Raw genomic sequence first — 23326 nt, 5'->3', positions numbered from 1 at the left:
TTGATGTTTCTCCTGGTTGTTGCGTTGATGTTTCTCCTGGTTGTGTTGATGTTTCTCCTGGTTGTTGTGTTGATGTTTCTCCTGGTTGTTGTGTTGATGTTTCTCCTGGTTGTTGTGTTGATGTTTCTCCTGGTTGTTGTGTTGATTTTTCTCCTGGTTGTTGTGTTGATGTTGTTGTGTTGATGTTTCCCCTGGTTGTTGTGTTAATGTTTCTCCTGGTTGTTGTGTTGATGTTGTTGTGTTGATGTTTCCCCTGGTTGTTGTGTTAATGTTTCTCCTGGTTGTTGTGTTAATGTTTCTCCTGGTTGTTGTGTTGATGTTTCCCCTGGTTGTTGTGTTAATGTTTCTCCTGGTTGTTGTGTTAATGTTTCTCCTGGTTGTTGTGTTAATGTTTCTCCTGGTTGTTGCGTTGATGTTTCCCCTGGTTGTTGTGTTAATGTTTCTCCTGGTTGTTGTGTTGATGTTTCTCCTGGTTGTTGTGTTGATGTTGTTGTGTTGATGTTTCTCCTGGTTGTTGCGTTGATGTTTCCCCTGGTTGTTGTGTTGATGTTTCTCCTGGTTGTTGTGTTGATGTTTCCCCTGGTTGTTGTGTTGATGTTTCCCCTGGTTGTTGTGTTAATGTTTCTCCTGGTTGTTGTGTTAATGTTTCTCCTGGTTGTTGTGTTGATGTTTCTCCTGGTTGTTGCGTTGATGTTTCTCCTGGTTGTTGTGTTGATGTTTCTCCTGGTTGTTGTATTGATGTTTCCCCTGGTTGTTGTGGTCGCGCTGTTGCTTTAAGTACATGTTTGCTCTCTTGCTGAAGTCATTTTGTGTTTGAAGAAGCTCGGAGAAACCAAACATTTTGAGGGACTCTGACGCTTTCAGAGTCCCGGGTACACAAATACTTTCTGTGTACAATACGAGGACGATATCTTCACTCTTTGAGCTCTTTGACGGCAACGCTTTGGCATTTTATTGCAAACTGCAATGAGGAATGAATGTTTTTTGTTAATTAATTTATTTTATTTATTGTAAAAACCAAAAACTATTCAATACAGTACAGAACAAAAATTTTCAATTTCCTGAATGAAAAGGAGCAGAAAGATTTACTTATTCTGCCTCTTTATCTCAAATAATCATTTTCCATTCAAAATTAAAATCAAATAAATAAACATAATGACTATAAAGTCCTACATAGCCATTGTTGCTTATATCAGATTTGTATTTCTCAAAAGAAAAAGAAAAAAGAAGTTCCACCTTATGAGCTGTAAAAGTTGTGTTTTCAGGCTCCGAGGATTATTGTAAAATGTGTAAAATGTGTGAATTGACCCACAAAATGCTTGGAAAGTTTAAACTTGGCCTGAGAGACAGAAGAACAAGGAGCCTGAACTCCACTTCCAGACGATTCTCTCATTCAACATGAAGGTTTTCCAGACGGAACATGTGGCCTTGCTGATTTTCATTCCTGAAAACAAGTAACAGACGCTCATTGCGAGGCTTTACACCCCAATGAAAGTTTTAAAAAATGTCGCACGGTTTTAGTGCGTCTGCAACCTCGAAGCTGAGAGAAAGTAAAGTGGGTCGCCGGGAATACGGAGTCTCACGCTTTTTCTCTTAATGATTTTACAGTTAAATCATACAAGCGATATTCTCCCTCGTCACGGATCAGGAGGTCACAGTTTCAGGCGTGTCGCACCACGCCGAGGTTTAATTCCAACACGGGTCATGTTAGAGTCATGCTGTCACGGTCGCGACTCGCACCCGGGGGGGGGAGTCTTTAACCCTTTAATTCATGGAGAAGCTTATAGAGTCGACTGTGGTGGACCGTTCTGCTGAAACGCTGGAGAAAATCTCTGATTCACACAGAAACTGGATTAGATGGAGGCATTAGAGTGAAAGTGAAGTTCTGTTGTGTGGGTCAGCGCCTGGAGGAAGTGTCGTGTGGCATGTTGGTCATTCATGGAGTGTGTTTGGCATGTTGGGAGTAGAATCCTGTCAACGTTGGCTGTGTGCGTGCGTGCGTGCGTGCGTGCGTGTGTGTATATATAGCTGGAATGCGGTATTCCTCTGTGATGCGAGCGTCTCAGGTTTCAGTCTGGGCCTGGCGTAGCAGAGAGGACACTGCTGCCCCGTTTACACGACAACGAAAACGAGGGCATCTGCAAAAACTTTCTTCACTTTTGGGGGGCGGAGGGGTCCGTTTACACGACACCAGTGTTCGGATCCACTGTATCAAGGAAGGTTTTTATCCCGGCTCCCAAGGTGGAAAGATTCTTTCAAGGTCGTGATTCCCTCCTGCAGAGACTGATGGAGGCAACAGAGCAATGTTACTGCGCATCTCTCCCCCCTCCCCTCCCTCCCGTAGAAAATAGTTCCTGCTCCTCGCGGTCTACATTATAGTTTTATCGTCCAGATCAGTATGTTTAATAGCATCCGATTCTTCATCAGTCCATACGGATGTCGGGTTCTCTCAATTTTTGTTCTACGTTTATAGTGTATTGTTCTCTGCACACTTGCCTGTGTGGTTTCGTTACAAAATCAAGCAACAGCGCCCCTCCTGTGGCCCGGCAGACCAACTACATCGTTGTCACCGTGTGTTGCTGCAGTGTAAAACGCAACACTTTTTTTTTTTTTTTTACATATTATATGTTGTCACGTGAAACGTTTGTCTTGTATTCGGGGCCTGCATCCCCCCGCAGGCTGCAAGTGAGAGCGAACACAGATTGATTGAGAGACCAAACAAGCAGTAATTACAATCATGTCGTCAATGAGAGACGAACCACAAACGCAGTAAAAGAAAAGTAATCCCTGTTTGTGAGGCCTGTCATTTAGCAGCAGATGTGTTGTTAAATTAAAAAAAAAGAAAAAAAGAAAGTTAGAACAGATGTTTTATTCCTCTCCTGTTCGTTGACGACGGTTAGATGAGAGTCAGTCGTCTCGCCGGCATTTTGGGGTCACGTTGACGAGGTACACGTCAGCAATACGGCCTGAAAATGTTTCCCTGATATTCAGACTTGGGATCAAACAGTAAATTAACTTCACTGCAGGTTTTAGGTTTTGTTGTAGCCAGTCAGAGGGAGGAATGTTCTCTACTTAGGCTGCAGCTCACATCTTGTCATCCATAAAATCCTGATAATGAGTGAGCGTAGAGAGTTAACCTTCCTCCTGCCAGAGTTAGTCAAAAAAAGGTGTAAATAGTGAGACATTCTCATTATGTTTTCCAAGAACACTTCAATTTTCAATATGTAGTTCTTCGATATTACTTTTGGATGCTACCGAGAAGCTCCTTGTATGAATCTGTGGCACCAGTAAACGTGTGTGCAACGCTCCTTTTCCCCTGGCGGACTGTTGACCGGCATGTTTTTGGATCTGATATGTTCTATTTACGACCCGAATCACAAGCAGAAGACGCCTCAGTTTGACACCGTTGATGCATTTCAAGTTGAAACTGCCGAGACTGAAATGCCTCCAAGAGACAAAGTTCCACAACAAACTAATGATTCCTCAGATCAAACGAGTTTTGCTCCAGATGTCTCCGATTATTGCAAATGTTCTGTGATGCAAATGACCAGTTACATGGAAACTGGCACATGACACAGACTTTGTTCATGATCTCACATGAGGGACTTTCTTTTTGGAGTCTTCTCTAGTTTCTGTCCCCAGTTCAAATCCAAGCAATAGTTATATTAGTCAGTGTCTCTGAATTGCCTGCAGGTGGTATAGATGGATGCTTATTGTAAAAACTGTGTTTATTTTGCAGGTATTAATTTCAGACGAGACGTTTGTGTCCAATCTTCACAGTTTATTGCCATTATAATATATTATATTGTATATTAACCAGAGCACACTGCAGTCTTTACCATGAAAATGTTTGTCATACGTTTCAAAACAATTATGTTAAACCAGAGATTTGCAGTGTTGCCAGACTTCCAAAATATTTATTACAAAAAGAGTAACACTCAATGGTTTGTGCATTTAATTTGAAATATCTAATAAGTCTCATACATATAGTCATAAATGTGCATAGCGATGAAAGACTACTGTATTTTCTCATGTTACAATCCAAATCAAGGAGCAAGTCCTATATCAAAATACAGGTACATACAAATCTGTGACCACTAGATGTCACTGTATGACAACGGAAAGCTGCTACATTACTACAGAAAAACCTCCACTGTACTGTATTTAACTGACAATCTCTCCAAAAAAAGAATTAAATTATACTATATGCGGCATAAAACAAGATGAAGGAAATAAAGAAGGGTAATCGTCGGCTAAAAGCAGGATGGCCAGAGCTGGAGAAAGAAATTCCTTGATGTTTCTGGATCAGGTTTATTAAAAAGGAGTTACGTCTGGAAAAATCAATGCAACTTAGTGTATCTATAGTTTCTATTTTATTGACATGCACAATTATCACACAGATGATACTTTATAATCCGAAAAGTACAGTAACAGTTATTTCCTTCATTAATTTTTTTTTTTGGGGATCATGATTTTTTCCCACCCCTCAAATATCAAAAAGTAAAATTCTGGGATACGGCATCACTATGAACACTGATTTTGCTGCGCCCTCGTGAACCTCTCCTTCTCTCTTCCACACTTTGTAAACAGTGTTTTAAACTGCAGCTCTGCCTCCACGACCGTCACTTTACCATCAAAAGGACTTTACAGACATTTCCTGTTCCTGGGAAACAGTGAAGTTGCATTTTTCTTCCCCGATGTGTTTTGTTTCCTCCCGTTTAGCCATTTTTATTCACTGACAGGGTGAAGATAGTATGCAGTTTGTCTGCGGAAAAAACAAGTCTCCTCTTGACTCCATCCAGCTGTGGACTCTCTCGAAATATATTTAATTTTCTGCAGCTGAGGAGCTGCTTCACTCTCTGAAGTTTTTTTTTTTTCTTTTGTTTTTTTCTTTTTCCTTGAGTGAGTCATAAAGGAAACGACATTAGACTGTGTGGAACTGAAAGGAGAGAGAGAGAGAGAGAGAGAGAGAGAGGAGAGAGAGAGAGATGAGAGAGTAGAGAGAGAGATGAGAGAGAGAGAGAGAGACGAGAGAGAGAGAGAGAGAGAGAGAGAGAGAGAGAGAGAGAGAGAGAGAGAGAGAGAGAGAGAGAGAGAGAGAGAGAGAGAGAGGGAGAGAGAGAGAGAGAGAGAGAGAGAGAGAGAGATGAGAGAGAGAGAGAGAGGAGAGAGAGAGACGAGAGAGAGGAGAGAGAGAGAGAGAGAGAGTCGAGAGAGAGAGAGAGAGAGAGAAGAGAGAGAGGAGAGAGAGAGAGAGAGAGAGAGAGAAGAGAGAGAGAGGACGAAGAGAGAGAGAGAGAGAGAGAGAGAGAGAGAGAGAGGATGATTTGCAACAGTGAAAGAACCGCGGATCCCACGGAGACAAGAGGATGTGGATTTCCTGAGCCACATCAGATGTGAGAATGTAGGTCACCACGGCTCTGTGAAACATGCACTGGGAGGAAAAAAAAAAGAAGGGACGAGCTTCCCAGGAGACCCGGCCGGGCTGCATGGTGGCGGCGATGCGTACGAGTGCACACGCTCACACACAGATTGTCGGGTTGGGTAAACCGTCTGTTTTCTCTTCTGTCAATCACAATCACATGTACCAATACAGAAATGAAATTATCCGACAAAAGTTATCCCCGATCAGAGTGGATTTTCACGGGAGATTTCCCGTCACGCAACCGCTGTGGAAAAAATACTCCTCCCTGATTGGCTGACATGTGTGCACTGAATTATAATAAAAAAAAAACATCTGTGGCTAAACATTAGTGAGCAAATGTGCTGTTTTTTGCGGTGTTGCCATGGTTACCAACATTCTAATCATCTAGAATGTTTACAATTCATTGTGAGAATGTAGGTCACCATGGCAACGATACAATAACGCATCACTAGATAAGCACACCGAGGTCTTCTGCTTTAAAAAAGAAAGGAAATCTTTTTCTTTTTCGTGGCTGCGTTATTAACAGGGCGAAGATACAGTACCTGTGTAAGATTGTGATTAAACAGGAGGAAACCGCCAAACAAGAGAAAACAGTCGTTCCAGCACAGGGAGCGTTGATCCACTCAATATTAAAACCTGATATTGAAAATAGTTGAACCCTCCTCAGTTCATTTGGTGAAGTAAAGTTTGAGTCTCTACAAGACAGTCGGGGCGAGTTATCAAAACATTATCTGTATATGTAATATTATTTAGGAGTATCCCAGAAAAACATTAATTTTTCCTTGATTCTATCACACGACTATCTACTTATCTGTCTGTGTGACTCTTTCTTTCAGTCGCTGCGTCTCGACTACCAATTCAGTTGCTCACGATTAACAAAATTTACATATCATCAAAACTATTTTTCTAATTATGTCTTTTTCACCCCCAATGCAAAAATTACATCCAATTAAAATACATTTTACAGTTACTTGCATACGCCGCCACAGGAATCCAGAAGATACACTAGAAACAAAGAAGACATGAAGGATACACATAATGATGAAGAGTGAGAATGTATGACAACTATCAGCAGAGGAGTTCCTTTAAAGAGATCATACTATATAGTTGTCAACACTTTCACTTTGTCTTGTTGGTCCAGAAACCTTCAGTATTCTAAGTTTCTAGCTCTTCCTTGATTTTCCTCCATTTGAATATTGGATCATAGGAGCTGCATTCAGAATCTGCTGTGTCTGTGTGAGCTGGACTTGCTCCGCCCACACATGCCCATCTTGGGAAGAGGAGGAAGTACTTCCTCTCGTGGTGCCATGTGCCAGAGCAGAGCTGCCTAATTGTGGGAGGAGTCAAAGGGAGTGCCTACCTTGATTGGGATTGGCTAAACCCCCGATGACACTATATAGCAGGGGTGTCAAACTCAGATCCTCGTGGGCCGCAGCCCTGCACGTTTTCAATGTCTCCCTCCCCTGAATGTCCTGATGGTTCATCATCACATTCAGCACAAAGCCAGATAACGAGCTGCTCATTGCAATCAGCTGTGTTGAAGCTGGGAGACATGCAAAACGTGCAGGGCTGCGGCCCTCGAGGCCTGGAGTTCGACACGTGTGCTATATAGGGTTTGATTTCTGATTGGCTGGTTGGAGCAACACACTTTTTAAAACCTGAAACAAGCCAGGGAGAGAGAGGACAGACTGTCTTCACTTCTGGAGCATCAGTCCAGGTATGGGGACGATTATTACTGTTGGAAAACTAATAGAAAGTGTATTTTTCATAATATGACACCTTTAAGCTTAAATCAGTCGATTCAGGTAGCCTGGAAAATTGTGTAATATAAAAGTTTTTCACAAATGATAGTTTATTCTGTGGGTATTGGGTGAATAAGAAAGTAGAAAGATATTCCAAAAATGCTAATTTCAGAAAAATGTTGGTGAAATGCTGAAGATACAAAGCTAAACCATCCACAGTTCTGTATTTGAGTAACAATATGAATTCAAATATTACCACACGTAATGATACAGTATGTGTGGCATATAAATATAACAGGTGGACACATTTGGAGCATGTCAGGTTGTGCTAATGAAGAGAATCACGTGATGGAAATTAGCAGGTTTCAGCTCATTTTGGCTCATTTACATATTCTTCTGTTGATCAATGAGCACCGTCAAATAAATTAATCATTAAAAAAAAAAAAAAAAAAGAAAGAAATGAAATGACAAAATGCACTGGCCTCGTCAAATTAATTAATGACTGAACTAAAATGACATTTTAATGAGGCGCTGGGAGCCACCTCGAGTCTCCGTCGTGTCCCGGGGAAAGACTTCCAGGAGCGTCAGGCGGTTTGCTGCCGTTTGCTTTGTCAGCTTTAACTGGAGAGCAGGTGCAGCGTTGACTCACTGCCACGTTGTGGATCACAGCCAAAGTGTTTTTTTTTTTTTTTCCCCCTTTCAGCTTGTGTTCATTAAAAAGCAAGGATCGTTCTATAGATGGAGAATATTTCTGTGAGCTCTGGTGGTAATTGATCTTAATGTGTTGGTGTGATGTGACGGTAATACGACTGCTTTCACTGAGAAGAAACGTAAGATTGATCAATGTCACAGTGAAATGCGCCGCTCTGCTCCACGGTTCCCTTGAGCCTTCAGCTTGTCTGTGACTGGAGTGCACTCATGGAAACGCGTCGACGCGTCAATATGACCCAATCAAATCGGCTCTGAGTGCATTTGAGCTGATGAAGCGAGGACCACTCACGTTCAGGTGTTCAGTCACACATCTCACACACACACACACACCGTCATCACTCCGCTATATTCACAGGTGATGGCTGCTTGTTAACCTACAGTAGATGAGGAAGTAAAAAAAAAAAAAAAAAAAAGGTATCTCCATGGCAACCCTGAAAATTCATGCAGTATCCGAGTAGCACAATAATGTACCCGAGTTGAAAAAGATCACCAGGGAAGCAGAACCAGCTCACAATGGAAAACGAATCATTTAAATTATAATGTCTATATTCTTAAAGGTACAACATGTCATATGTCTAAACTAATGAGATAAAATAGCAGTGATCGCTATAACTAATCTCTGAAGTTAGCTAGTTATTCAACTTTCACTATTGCAATACCAGGTCGTACCACAAGATGGTGTGTTGAGTTACGGTCAGGAGACAAAACACACAGGAATCACACTGAAAGCAATTAAAAAGTTTAGGAGAATTTTAACAGTTTATTTTTGCAAGAACAGACAAATGTTACGGTACAACGCAGCAGGATCCTTCAGGAGTTTATCTTCAGCGGATCAGCCTTTTATAAGCTGAATTTAGACGTAGAAACATATATATAAAGTAAGAAACCGTTATACCATAGGTCGTCCTGGGAAGAGAAACAATTCTTTGAGACAAAACAGCCTATCCATACCAGTCACTCATGGTACCAGAGAAGTGTTACGACTGGAGGTCTCGGCTTTCAAGCCTTCGTTATGTGGAGCTTTATCACTTTTGCGCACTAAAAACTGCTCAGGATCACAGTTTCACCACAAGAGCTTGTCAAAGAGTGGGTTACAAAAGCTCAGAACCTGTTTTCAGGTGAGCAAAGCGAGTAAAATCAATTGTTAAGATCGGATCATGAGAGAATTGTTCGTAAAATCCTCAGTCGGTCGAGGTTCGCGCTCAGTTCTCGGACGGCCGAGGTATTGGTCGTCAGCCCGCGACCGCTATCGGGCTGTGTCTGATATGTGAGGAGTCATAGCGGCGGCTGCGATCACGTCAGCTTAAACAAACCAATAGAATTGCAGCATGAAATGACGAAGTTATCCGCGCGACACGCCTCTCTTTGCGAGCCATGTTCTCCTCTTTCTTTTTGGGGGATTTTTCTCCAAACATAACAATCCCGCAAGGGGCGAGAGTTCTGTCCACGTTTAGTGACTTTGTTTTTCCTGAATGGATGGACATTATGGACATTATGGACATTATTGGACATTCTTGACATTAATTGACATTAATTGACATTAATTGACATTCTTGACATTATTGGACATTATTGGATCCCTAATATCATCAAAAGCTGAGACATTTTCCCCCAATCTGGTCCACAGCAACCCGCAGAGATTCGAAGAGGTTACCGCCACGTTCTCAGCATTCTACATGAGCACAAGACGTGTCATTTTTTTCTGAACCGGCTCGTTATTTCACATTGTGCGTCCGTTTTTGGGTAAATTCTACATTTTCTTGAGGGAGCAAACAGCCTTTATTCTTTTAGTGGACACTATCCTGGACGACAAAATGAAAGCAGGACAAAATAATCAAATGTGAACATGAAATCGTGACGCAATATAATCCGCCACTTCAGACGGCACTAAGGTTTTCAGAGAGAGCACGGGCGAGCTGGAGGTCAGGACCGCTGCTGCTGCTCTACTCCGTCGTTTTCCTTCATTCCGCTCGGCCCCGGAGTGTTGTTGAACGTTGCAAGGTTGGCCCGAATCCAATTTTTATTCAGCACATTCAGAAATTGGATTTTCGTTCAAATCAGATCGAAAGTTACTGAAAGCATGACGTGTCCTATCTGGCATGATGAGATTGAATGCTTTATTCCGTGGTGTGCTGCTGCTTTTTTGCATTTTTGAAGCAACAACGACATGCAGACTGATGCTGATGGAGGAGACGTCTCCATCTGTAGTGATGGAGGGATGGGAGATGTCTCCTCCATCAGCATCAGTCTGCATGTCGTTTTTGCTCAGAAGAAACCAATTGGGGAAAGAAAGCAGCAGAGAAGATCAGTTTTATTGTTTGAATACTTGAAGTCTTTGCAGTTTCACTTCAGTTGCACGGTTCGGCTTCACATGCCATCTGAAGTCAGGATATCCATTGTCTCAAAGCACCAGAAGGAAGTCTGAGGGTTACTCCGCTCGTGATACCTGATATACAATTAGCACAATTCCTGGATTATACTCCTGCATCCATGTAAGTGCCTCTGCTGGTGTGTGTGAGTGGGGAAGGAGTGTGTGAAGTATGGAAATCTCATTACTCCATTCAAACTCTCGCTGTCCAGCCGTCCAGCGGTATGTTTCTGTGGAGAAGGTGAAATTTGACCTCGGACGTACCGCCGACATCTCCCTGAACTTCTTACTCTTTCTAGGTTTGTACATTTAGGCTGAATAAGGCTCCTTGAATCCTCCCATAGCATCAAAGTATTTAAGTTCACTGATGTGTTGTTCTGCAAGAATTTAAGTGGACGAACCAATTTAAACGTGGGAGTTAGATTTGAAACGGCCTGCCAGAGTCCAATCAGGCCCACAAGATGAAATGTGCCAGTTGTGAGAATTGACCACCAGGGGCGCACTTTACTCTGTATTATGCTGTTCAGGTGCTCATAGTAATTGCCAGCTCAATTAGTGGTCAGATTCTATATCAATACTGAGTGAATAGATATCATCAATAAAAGGTTGCCAGATTTTGCAGAAGGTTTTCAAGGAAACCCATAGAGCTCTTTCTGTTTGAGCGTACTGAGTAGTAGCAGGGTGGAGGGATACTAGTCCGACTAGTCGACTATCCCTGCAGGTTAATGGGATTCTTTTCATCCATCGCTCAATCATTGATGGTGTTGATCTACAGTATTACTCCTGCAGCTTTCGTGACCAGAAACCTGCTGGAGCGTCGTTCGGGCAGCGGAGTTTCAGGCCCTGTTGCTGCTCCTCCGTGGGTTTGCGTCGCCGTCTTCTCGGCTCTCTGGCTCCTCGACACTAAAACAAATTAATGTCGGGTGTTTTGTTCTTGGCAGACGGACTGGTTGTGATTGTGCTATCACAGCACCACAAAGACCTGCTGGTCGTTTCCCCGCGGCTTCTTGCCAAAGCATCTGTGCTGAGCTGGGCTGTGGCCGAGGATTTGGCAGGGCCTCCTGCGCAGGCTGCGGGCCGTGTGGTGCCGCAGACCGGAGTCCCTCAGGGCCGGCTGCGAGGGGACAGAACAGGGAACGGGTTTCTTTTCCTGCAGCGCCAGAACTTCAGCCAGCAGTGGAAAAGGCAGCAGGTGCCGAGTGAAACTTCAGGTCTTTGGATTGTTGTTTATTTGTCCTAATTTGTGTATCAAAGAAGACGTCGAGAAGTCACCCAGCCGACAGTTAAAGCTTTTGTCTTTACTGAACAACGTGTTGAATACTGAACGTCTTGGCTGAAGCGAGGCCGCATGGTGTTTTTGGACATGTTACTCTGGAGTCTGTAGAGTTTGAAAAAGCTAAAAGGCCAAAACATCACTCTTCCGCAGAAACTTTTCTTTCATTGAGGATATCACAGACGTGCTTTGACTCTTTCTCGATTTAGTTTCCGCGAGTTAGAAAAGTGCCCCTTCATTCTAAAAGTGACTTAAATGGGATGTGTACAAATAGACTAGATTTGTTTTTAATTTCCCTCTGAGGATGTTCCTGTAACGTTTTCCAAGTAAAACACTGCAGAATTAAATCCAGTCACTCGGCAAAGTAGATTTGTATTCTAATCAGTCGTCTTAAATGTTGATACCCAGTGAACTGATACTGACTATCTTACAGTAACAGTTGAATAATACAGATTTCATACATGTTTTATGTTTTTTGTTGAAGCAAGACTTCATTCTATTCTTCCATTATACTTTGAGATGATTGACCAAATATTTTTCAACCTTATTCTAACTATATTTTCTGGGTTGGTGATGCTTTAGAATGTGATGCTGTTTACGTTGATTATTTCTCTTAGTAAGAGGGTGGATATGACTGTTGTTAAATATTCTTTATATAGATCATTAAAGATTTGACGCCCTTCAGTGGAGCACAACACTTTTGTCAATGTTGTGTCTCAAAAATGGATCCTTTTCTAGTGGTTATATGGCGTTTACCTGCACAACTGATTGATCTGTTTGCATAAAAGTTAAAATAACGAACTGATATTGAACTATGAACCGGATTGGCACCTCCAGTTAGTCGTCAGTTAACCTGTGGCGGAATGTAAACAGGTGCATGTTTTTTAACTGCAACAGAAAACTGCATTACCCTGAACAAAACACGCAAATTACACGTAGAAAGATTCTCAGGTCCAACCTGGAATCAAACCAGGACCTTGTCACGGTGATGAAGGTGCTATCATTACTCTGTAGCCACATTGGAGTCAGTTCAAATATATATACGTTATACATGTTAACACCTGCATCCAGAGAGACTAAAAGCTCATTGAAAATCCTATTTTCTGCCGTTATATATGCATGTACGTATATAACAATAATTCAGATCCACATGGTAACTACTATACTTATGAATTTCTGAGATAAGCCAGTCCCCGTTCAATGTGTTGTGATGGTTGTGGGAGGATTTTATATCTCAGTAAAAGTATGCAATGTGCTTTTACAGAGTCAAAAATAGAAAGCAAATCAAAAGCTGCTGATTAGATTTTTACATGATGTAATAACCTTTTAAGTTTCAACCTAAAATGTGGCTGTTTTGTTTTAGTGTGTCTTGACGACTGTTCCAAGTTCTGTTGTGCAGATATTTGACGTGGTTTGCAAAATTTCTCCTTCAGGCTTCAGCTGTTGTGTTAATATGTCAGCACCACTTTTAAAAAACAAACAAAAAAAGTTTTTAATGAGCACAGAAAAATGTTGTCGTTTGTAAAAAAAAAAAAAAAAAGAAAAAAAAAGCCGTGGGGAGTTTAAACGAGTCGCCTTCTCTCTGCCGTTGGCTCGCTGTTCTGTGTGAGTCTTTTTCAAATATCTACATCAGATGTACAGAGAGGGAACCTTGTTTGTTTTTTACCAAATCCTGATCAAATCCATCCATCAAAGATAACAAGACAAAAAAACTAAAAAAACTGCATCAGTGCTGCCATCAAATAAATAGCCTGCGCAGCAGTTTCTCTGGGAAAAACCCCCCACGGTGCAAACACTGCTCCCAGAAAGCTGTGTGCATTTGTGTGCACACATTCGTCTGAGTTTAAGCTATAAAAGAAGATTTGTGTAAAAAAAAAAAAGCTGTTGCAGAGTCTCTAACAAACTCCCAAAACATACATAATTCCGCCAAAACTTCAAATATACAAACTGAGAACATGCAAACTACATACAGAAAGTTTCCACAGTCACGACTGAGACCCCGTTTACGCGACATTTCACGTGACAACACCTAATCCGTTTAAAAAAAACAAAGTGTTGCGTTTTACACTGCAGCAGCGGACACACTGACAACGATGCAGTGAGTCTGCCAGGCCACGGGAGGGCGATGTTGCTTGTTCTTATCCACACGGACATGTGTGCAGAGAACAAAACGCTATAAATGTGAAGAAAATGGAGAGAACCGACATTTATATGGACTCATCAGTCTAAATGTCACGATTTTGTTCACGATTATAGCATATTGTTCTCCTCACACAAGTCTGTGTGGTTTCATGACAAAAACAAGCGACAGCGCCCTCCCGTGGCCCGGCAGACTAACTACATCATTGCTGCAGTGTAAAACGCAAGATTTTCTTTTAATCGTACTCAGTGTTGTCACGTGAAACGTTGAGTTTCTGTCATTTCCACAGCGATGTTTGGCTCAAGGCTGATCTTGTCAAGAACAGAAAGTCCTAATGATCGGGCCCCATTGCAACAAACCGCAGTAATCCTTGGTGGTAATCTGGGGACGCCCATCCGTATTGTATGCACGAGTGTGTGTGTGAATGGGCTTTATCAGCAAGACCGTTTAAGTTCACTATTTGAGATAATCTTTCACATCACAAAGGGTAAAAAGTGCTGTGTACAGAATAATTCAGACGCATTAGAGCTATTGGGTTTCATATTATGTGACACAATAATAAAAGACAGCCCTGTGCACAGTTCTATCTGTTAAATTAGTCCCCGGAGTTTATGATGAAGCAAAGGGCCACACATCAAAAGACAATTGTGATGTTGAGCCAAGCTGTCCGGGTGACTGATTTATTTTGTCTTTTCCTCCGCGAACCGGCATCCAGCCACCTTGCATAGCGGGAATAGATGAGGGCCGTGGACTCGGGACCAATGGAAACAGGGTAGAATACAAAACAGGAGTACAAGAATGCTGCGTATTGTCCATGTGTGAGCAGGCCGAAGACAATGAAGGCCTTCACTTGGCTTGTGTCCATTGTGCCTGGGATTTTCTTGTGTCGTGTCTCAGCTAAAGGAGAGAAAAAAGGTCTTCATTCAGTCAGCCGGGGGGGGGGGGGGGGGGGGGGGGGGCTGCTGCTGCTTCTTCTTCTTCTTCTTCTTCTTCTTCTTCTTCTTCTTCTTCTTCTTCTTCTTCTGCTTCTTCTTCTTCTTCTTCTTCTTCTTCTTCTTCTTCTTCTTCTGCTGCTTCTTCTGCTGCTTCTTCTTCTTCTGCTTGTTCTTCTTCTGCTTCAGCTTCCTCTTTGACAACTCGTCCATATGGCTCCAGGACGTCTCGTCCATGACATATTTTTTCAGCATTATTGATTTTAAGGATTTCAAAGTATATTTGACACATTTGGAAGGATTATTAAGTATATTTGACCCAAAAACATGCCAGGTCGACAATATCATGTAATTTTAGGATTTGTTGGAGCAAAATAATAATCAGCTTGATTTATGAGTCTAATGATCTTCTGACGTAAAAAAAATAGGATCAATGTTTGTTTTATAATTATTTCCCCATATTTCCACACCATAACTCAGGTATGGAACAATGAGGGAATTATATAAGTTGAGTTAATGTTGATCTAATACGGATCTGAATTTACATATTATGACAATATTATTTGCCAATTTTGACTTCAGGATATTTATATGATATATATTTATATTATATATAACAGCTTCCAGCTGAACTTTTCATCAAAAGTGATTCCTAAAAATGTATTTACATGCACTTGTTCAATTTGTTTACCATTAAGAGAATGGTAAACAAAGAGAAAGGAAGCCATTTGATCTTATACTACATATATATGGATTATATACTAGATATATGGAAAAATATATAAAAGTAATTAGAAATAACAATATGTAAAAGTACATTGTACAGGATTTATTTTACAAAACATGTAAAGTCCATGACAAGTTGTCCACTGAGGGTGCTGTCCGTGGACGAGTTGTCCTACAATCATGTCAAAAGCCCTAGACCGATGGTGCTGCTGTTATTTTCTTTATTCGCCACCTCACGTCTCCATTTCCTGCGCTCAGAATAGGAGAATCGAGGGGGAGTTGGATTACAGGCAAGGTCAACTCCTCCGTCTTTACCCTACATCACAATGGACGGGGTTTATTTATTTTTTCCCTCTCCTTTATCTCTCATGGCCTTATTGACCTCGTATGACAATAAACTGTGTTAAACAGCAACATGCAATGAAATGTCGTGTCCCTGAATAATTTTGGCGTGATGTCGTTCGACGGCAGCGTTCACGCTGGTTAATTTAGCCGTTTAAAAGGAGGACCGCCTGGTAAATGGCCGTCCTTCACACTGAGCAGCTCTTCTCGGTGATTCGCTCAAGAGAACCAAAGAAAAGCTCCTTTTTAGAAAAAAAAAAAAAAAAAAAAACCTTTTTCACTTGCAGCTTGTGAGGAAGCATCTCAAAAAAAATCGTGACAGGCTTGTTAAATCCTCTCACACACACACACACGCGCACACACACACACACACACACACGCACTACGCTAACAATGGCACCCGCGGCTGCCCCGGCACCATCCTGCTGCAGCGTCTCTATTCTGCTCCGCTGGTTAAAACCAGCCCGGCGACGGCGAGTAAAAGAGGATTTGGCTCGGGCCGCTGCGACGGCTCCTCACTTCACATCCAGTCTGACTAACAAGTGCAGGAATCCCAAACAGTTTGCATTTCCTTTCTCTGGCTGGTCGGTCAGCAGGTTATGAGAGGTTACTAGAGAAGGTCACGTGAGTGAAAAGGAGCTGCTGCCATTTTCCTTTTTCTTTTATATGTAGTCTCTGTGTAATCACATGTCCGAGCTCCAGTACTGACATGAGACATGAGAGGAGAAGTTGGTTTCACTGAGATGTTGGCTTTTAAGAAAGTCTCTTACAGTGTTGAAGAAAAAAAATCAAATCAAATGACGACGTTGCTTGACTAGAGCTACACTCGGTAGAGCGCAGACCGTCGCCAACGCCGACTCATTTATTTTGAGGAACCGAGTTAGCATTTCTGGCATGTTAGCCGTTAGCTCATATTAATGCTGACTCGGTAGGTCAGGTCGCTACGTCGCTGTGTGGAACACTGAGCAGGGAGCGTCTCCATGGCAACACACGCTGATCTCCTTTGATATCCACGAGTTTCCTCTCATTCTCCTTGTACGGGACGTTTTTCACAGTTTTTGGGGGATTTATTTGGAAACGATCAGCCTGAACATTATGAGTCAACTCAACATGAATGAACATTTTAAATATCATAGAAAGAAAGAAAGATTTTTTTTTCCCCTCATGTCGTTTCTCCCTGTTTTACACTCACTGATCGTTTTCTTTCTCCTCGTGTCTGAACCGCCGCTGCCTTCGTGTCTTTGTCAGTTTTCTCTGGTCATTCGATCCTTGTCTCCTGTTGATTCTCTTGCCTTTGTCTAGTTTGGGATTTTCTTTAGTTTTCCTCTTTGATTTCATCGTTAAAGATCTTATTTGCAGAGGACCTTCACCTCCCTGTCACCATGGAAGCTCCACCCCCCGGTGCTTTATCCAATATGTATGATCACTGTATTGATAGCGATGATCACTAACTGCTCGGAGCCGCGCACTTTTAATTGTGAGAAGGTCCCAGTTGGGCTTTTTTAGTGTTGAGATTGAGACCTGGGTTTTCTCTGTGTGCAGTCAATAAAAAAAACAACAACAAGCATCTGGCCTTGATTGTTGGCTATGAATTCCCCATAGATGTGACTATTCCCTCCGTGATGCACCCTGTGGTGGTAAATCACGTCACGATAATGAGTTGTATATAAAGCACGAAGATAAGCTCCTGGACAGATGGGTTTTATTACTGTCACCACTAAGACGAGATTTTTTTTAGCCTTTGTCCAGCATGCAGATAAGGAATGTTTCACCTATAGTGCATAATTATAATCTGTTAATTATTTCAGGGAGGCTCTGGATCATCTCGGGACACCTGATCAGTGGAGCGTCACACTCGGAAAATCCTAAAGTCCTCACACGGAGCTGATTGTGGCGTTTGTGTCTATTTTCATATCCGACTACCAGCAGACTCCTGAACATACGAGCGTCGAAGGCTCCCGCTGTGTTTGTGCTTACTCGTGTTTTCGCGAGAGCGACAGCGTGGCAGGCTGCCGGTGACTCATCTGTTGGTGCATATTCATCAAAACACATCCCACTGAACATGTTGTCTGGCGTCTCTCCTCAGATTGTGCAGCCTGACGCTGAAGAAGCTCGTTGTGCTGAGGGAACTCGACAAGGAGCTCATCTCCGTCGTCATCGCAGTGAAGATTCAGGTACGACGCACGGGCTTCCGTCCACATATGGTGCGATGCACCGTGAAGCGAAAGCACATTTATGTTTCCGTTAGAGACGGTGGTGTCGTAAACAACAGGAGATGGACGCTTTATTAGAGAAGCGCTGCTAAATTCAGAGGAGTGGGAAGGTCAAGTGCTCTGGAATCCCCCGTTGTTTTTGTTGTTCATACATGAACATGAGATCTTATGGCACTTTTCCACGAGGTCCTACTCGACTGACTTTTAACGCTTTTCCACTGCGTGTTAATACCTGATACCAGTACTTTTAGTGGTACTTGCTCGGCCGAGGTTCCAGGCTGTTCACGCCCGCCATTTTTAAAACAACAAAAAACGCTCTCAAACGGACACACAGAAATTAACCCCGTGGAACAACCACGAGCTGCAGGCGTTTCTTCAGAGGATTCAGGAGCCCGACGGAGTATCAGGAGGTCTCTGAGCCACGGTGTTTTGAATTAACTGGTTTCCCTGTTAACTGGTGACCGGCTTCTTCGAGCGTCTCCTTTTCACAGCACGATGTTAGAATCCCGACAAAATCTGTAGCTGTCCTGGCGAACGCCGTTTAACTGCAATTAAATTTAAAGTTTAAAGTATCGCACCGTTTGTTTGTCTTATTTTAACATCAGCTGCTGCCAATGCCTGCTGGCAGAAGTCACCAGTTAACAGGGGCACCAGTGAAACGGAAACACCAAATAGTGAAGCACCATCGTAACGATCCACATTTTGTAATATTATTAATAAATATATATAAATATACACTATTTAATAAATTTTTTGAGCTGATATCAAATGCATGTTGGCTCCGCATCAGGAGACGCAGACTATTGGGGGTGACGGGGAAACTCTCCAATGATCCGCCCACGCCGCGGTGATACTACATTGTAATGGAAAACGAACGAAACTGAGTCGAGTTGGTCTGAGTAGGTACTAGTGGAAAAGTGCCTTTAGTGCGCTAGTACCTTTAGCTGCAGTACTTTCAGAAAAGTTTCCCAGTGTACACTGTGTTGGAAAGCCTTGATTTTGAGAAGAACAGAATGTTTTTGTGTTTTAAAAATAGCTGAGTCAGCATTTAATTTCTTTATGTCCCAAAACTACAAAGTTTAAAAACTTCTGTTAAAGAAAAAAAAAAAAAAAAAAAAAAAAAATATATATATATATATATATATATATATTTTTTTTTAAGTGTCAGCAAGGGGGGGGGGGGGGGGGGGGGGGGGGGGTAGTAAAGATTTTGAAAAAAGGTTTGGAACCACTGATGTAAATAAAACATAAAACATCCAAAAGTTTTCTCTGTAAAAATGTACATGTGAACTAAACAATGGAGGAGGAACAGTTAAGACAGTAAAGTTTAAAATAAATGCCATGCGCTGCACTTTCACTGGAATATTTAATGTGTCCTACATTTTGTGTTTCCATCCTGTTGAATTCGCTGAGTGACTGGGAGCTGCAGAACACTTCCATTCGATCTGTGAACAATAAATTAAACACAAACTATTTGTCTTTTTTTTTTGTTGTTGTTTTTACTTTGGAAGGGCTCCAAGCGGATCTTGAGGTCCCATGAGATTGTGCTGCCACCTAGTGGCTCCGTGGAGACCGACCTGGCTCTGACTTTCTCACTGCAGGTAAAGAAAAGAAGCGAAGCTGCTTTTTTTTTTTTTTTTTCTTTTAACGCACTGATAACGGCTGGTTCAACTCAATCCCCACTGGAGATGTTTCATAAATTGGTGTTTTTATTGAAGAAAAATCTCAACATTAAACGACAACGTGTATTAAAGCTGAAATAAAATCACAGCTTTTTGTATGTTTGGGCTATTTTCCCAGACTGGCTTAAAAAAAGTGCCCAAAATAAATGTGTGATGGCAACATTCCCAGTTAGTTTCAATAAAAGTCTTGATAAAATAAGTGTTAATTCGTGCAAAATGTATTATTATTTAGTTAGTGTTAGTATAACAGTTATTATTATTATACCCATTGTAAATTTACCGACGTCAACAACGATCTCTCACTACTTGAATAGATTTTTACTTATTCGTTATTCAGTTCAATCCCACATTGATTTGTTGGGTTTCTCTCTGTTAGCAGCGCCTCGAAGTGCCTGTGTTGCACGTGGTGATATATAAATACGTGAGTTGTCGTTTTGTGAAACAGAGCTCAAGATGAGGAGTCAGGGTTTCGAATTATAGAGACTGAGCAGAACTCCACCTAGTACCGCTGTCGTTTTCTCCGTCCTTCTCAGTCTGTGTCGTAGCAACAATAACGTCTGTTGTCTCTTCATGGTAGCTGCCGTCTGCGGGTCGTCTCTTAGAATCAAGTCATTATTGCTTTTGGTCTCTGCATGAACTCTATTGGCGATAAACGAGTCATTGAATATTATGACAAGGACCATTTTTCCGTCTCCCCGGTCCCTCAGTACCCACACTTCTTAAAGCGAGAAGGAAACAAGCTGCAGATCCTGCTCCAGAGGCGCAAGAGGTACAAGAATCGAACCATCCTGGGCTACAAGACGCTGGCGGTGGGATCCATCGATATGGCCGAGGTACCGCCTCTCCAGTGTGTGTGTGTGTGTGTGTGTGTGTGTGTGTGTGTGGGGGGGGGGGGGGGGGGTAGTGAAGGTTGACGTTTGAGCTGCCCCACCCCGTGATGCCGCCGGACGTTAAGCCGCCAGTATCTTAAATACGAATTTACTTCTTATCACTCTCGTTCTCGCTGGTTTTAAAAGACAGCAGTGTGTACTTTCAGTTTTATCTTCCCTCCTTGGGTTTTGAAGAATTACTGAAGTGAAGCTGGTCTGGGTTTTAGCCGGTCAGTATTAGTCTGGATTTCCATCTTAAGGTGGGAACTGCTTGAGGAAATCAGGCTGTAATATCTGTGACATCTTTAAAAAAACGTTTTTTTAATAGATAATTAGTCTGATAGGCGCAGCATGTAAAATTGAGATGATGAGCATCACTGCAGTTCGTCTTCAGTCCATCTGTTCTTAATTTCTCTTTGATTTCAAGGCTCAATTCTCTTTCCTATTTAATCCAACATTTTCCTTGTTGCACTGAGAACAAGTTTTTCTTTGTAGTTGTTCAGAGTACGCGTGATGAAAATGTCACTACTTTCGCAAAAAACGAATAATTACTGTAGAAAATGATTAGAATCTCAACGTAAAGCTGATACTAAGGAAACTCTGTGGTGCAAAACGCAGTGAAATGCAGCAAAATCTCCTATAGTTGTTTCATTATGCTCGTTTTTTTCAAAATCACCTTAAAAACATGACGAGTTTGAGAGTAACGAAGTCGCTAGTTTTAAAGTGGATATCTCAGCTCGGGTCTTTACTAGTAAGAAATGTGTAAAAAAAACAAAAAAAAAAAAAAACTGCTTTAAAATAAAAACAAATAAAAATTTGAGGTTTGTTGGGCCATGTTTGAGCATCTTTTGGCCCACGAGTCTTACGTTTGACACCCCCGGCTAATATAATATAATATAATATAATATAATATAATATAATTATCAAACACAAATATTCAATCAACTCAAAAATCTGAACTTTACATTTTGATTGTTTTTTTTACTTTTTTCTTTCATTGTAAAAACATTTTTTTTTTTATGAAATTCTGTTCAAACTGGCCTTCGTAATAAAGTAAGATCCACTGTTTATCTGACATTGAAGTTGCCTATAGTATATATATATATTGTTGCCGTCATGCATGCATTGTTATGGTAAAACAAAAGAATATATATACTATATATATATATATATATATTTAATAAAGGAACTGCTGATGACTTCTCTCTCTCTCTCTCTCTCTCTCTCTCTCTCTCTCTCTCTCTCTCTCTCTCTCTCTCTCCCCCTCTCTCCCTCTCTCCCTCTCTCTCTCCCTCTCTCTCTCCCTCTCTCCCTCCCTCTCTCCCTCCCTCTCTCTCTCTCTCTCTCTCTCTCTCTCTCTCTCTCTCTCTCGTCTCCTCCCAGGTGATGCAACACCCCACAGAAGGAGGCCAGGTTCTTCCTCTCTGCAGCAACCAGAAAGACATGCTGGGCAAAGTGGCGGAGATCTGGATCTTCTCGCTGTCCAGTCAGCCAATCGACCACGAGGACGCGTCTCTGCAGGGGGGACAGAAGATCAAATGCTCCGGTGCGCTTCGCCTCTCATTAACCCCTCGCCGTCCCCGGGGCCGAGCGGCATGACGCCGTCGTAATCGCCTAATATTTTTGATGGATTCTGCAGAGCAGGGATCACCAGGTTCAGGGAGTGTGTGTGTGTGTGTGTGTGTGTGTGTGTGTGTGTGTGTGTGTGTGTGTGTGTGTGTGTGTGTGTGTGTGTGTGTGTGTGTGTGTGTGTGTGTGTGTGTGTGTGTGTGTGTGTGTGTGTGTGTGTGTGTGTGTGTGTGTGTGTGTGTGTGTGTGTGTGTGTGTGTGCGGTACATGAGTTATATTTAGAACCTGGCAGTGGGTCAGATTTGAAAAGTGGTACTGAAATATGCATAAAGCTCAGTACTGGTCTTGTACTTCAGATAACTACTCGGAGGAGGAGTACGAGAGCTTCTCCTCGGAGCAGGAGGCCAGCGACGACGCCGTGCAGGTCCAGGTGAGTCCAGAGGGGCAGCAGCGGGGCAGCAGCGGGGCAGCAGTGGGGGCAGCAGAGGGGCAGCAGTGGTGCAGCAGAGGTGCAGCAGAGGGGGCAGCAGAGGGGGCAGCAGAGGGGGCAGCAGAGGGGGCAGCAGTGGGGGCAGCAGTGGGGGCAGCAGCGGGGCAGCAGCGGGGCAAACAAGTCTTTAAAACTCCCCCTGGCCTGATGGATTTATTGACCCCGTCATTCTCCAATCATCCTCTCCTACTACATACATTAGTTTGCTCTGTGGTAATAATATCAAGATACTACAATGTACGATCCCCACTTTTACGACTATTGAGTAACTTATTACACACAATCTCCTTTCTGCTCGTGTTATCTGTGGAACAGCTGTGTAAACAGAAATCATTATAATCCTGGTGTATTCTGGCTCAAGCTGGTTTTTTTTTTTGGTTTTTTTTTAAGGATCTCTCAGCGCTGTTATGGAACCATCTGCACTTCAGCTGAGCTTTACTAACTGGATTTACATCCAAGTATAATAAAATGTGGCAAAAAAATACATCCAATCTGACCTCTGACAAGAGTAAAAGTACCTTAATGAAACTGCTTTAACTTGAAACATTTCTAGAACTTGTTCTTCTCAAACCGCTCCAAGTGAAATATCATTGATATCCATTGAGATGGAATTTAAAATCATTTTGTTTCAACCAGAAGTGTTTAAAACTTGACAATCAGCTGTTATTTTATTGTGCGATTACATATATATATATATATATATATATATATATATACAATGAAAACATTTATATATATTTTACTACTATTAAGGACTTTTTAGGCAAAAACACGGTATTATGAAGACATGTCAGTGTTATGTGTTTATTATATTGTATTTTTTTGTATGGCAGTACATTTCTAT

General features: G+C 42.0%; 1 protein-coding gene across 1 annotated transcript in view; it reads left to right on the top strand.

Moving 5' to 3' along the window:
- pacs2 (phosphofurin acidic cluster sorting protein 2) overlaps window positions 1-23326 on the top strand; it is a gene marked incomplete at its 5' end in the record, with an annotated part of 60513 nt that overhangs the window by 20254 nt on the left and 16933 nt on the right. The window contains 5 exons of the mRNA XM_080480033.1: window positions 17746-17833; window positions 19384-19473; window positions 20262-20387; window positions 21807-21969; window positions 22349-22422. Of these exons, the coding sequence (XP_080336159.1) occupies window positions 17746-17833; window positions 19384-19473; window positions 20262-20387; window positions 21807-21969; window positions 22349-22422 (541 nt within the window). The remainder of the gene's footprint in view (window positions 1-17745; window positions 17834-19383; window positions 19474-20261; window positions 20388-21806; window positions 21970-22348; window positions 22423-23326) is intronic.

The sequence above is a fragment of the Lipophrys pholis genome (genome assembly GCF_963383615.2).
Source record: "Lipophrys pholis genome assembly, chromosome: 14".
Lineage (NCBI taxonomy): Eukaryota > Metazoa > Chordata > Actinopteri > Blenniiformes > Blenniidae > Lipophrys > Lipophrys pholis.
The sequence above is the reverse complement of the archived record's forward strand: the minus strand, read 5'-3'. Positions and strand labels throughout refer to the sequence as shown.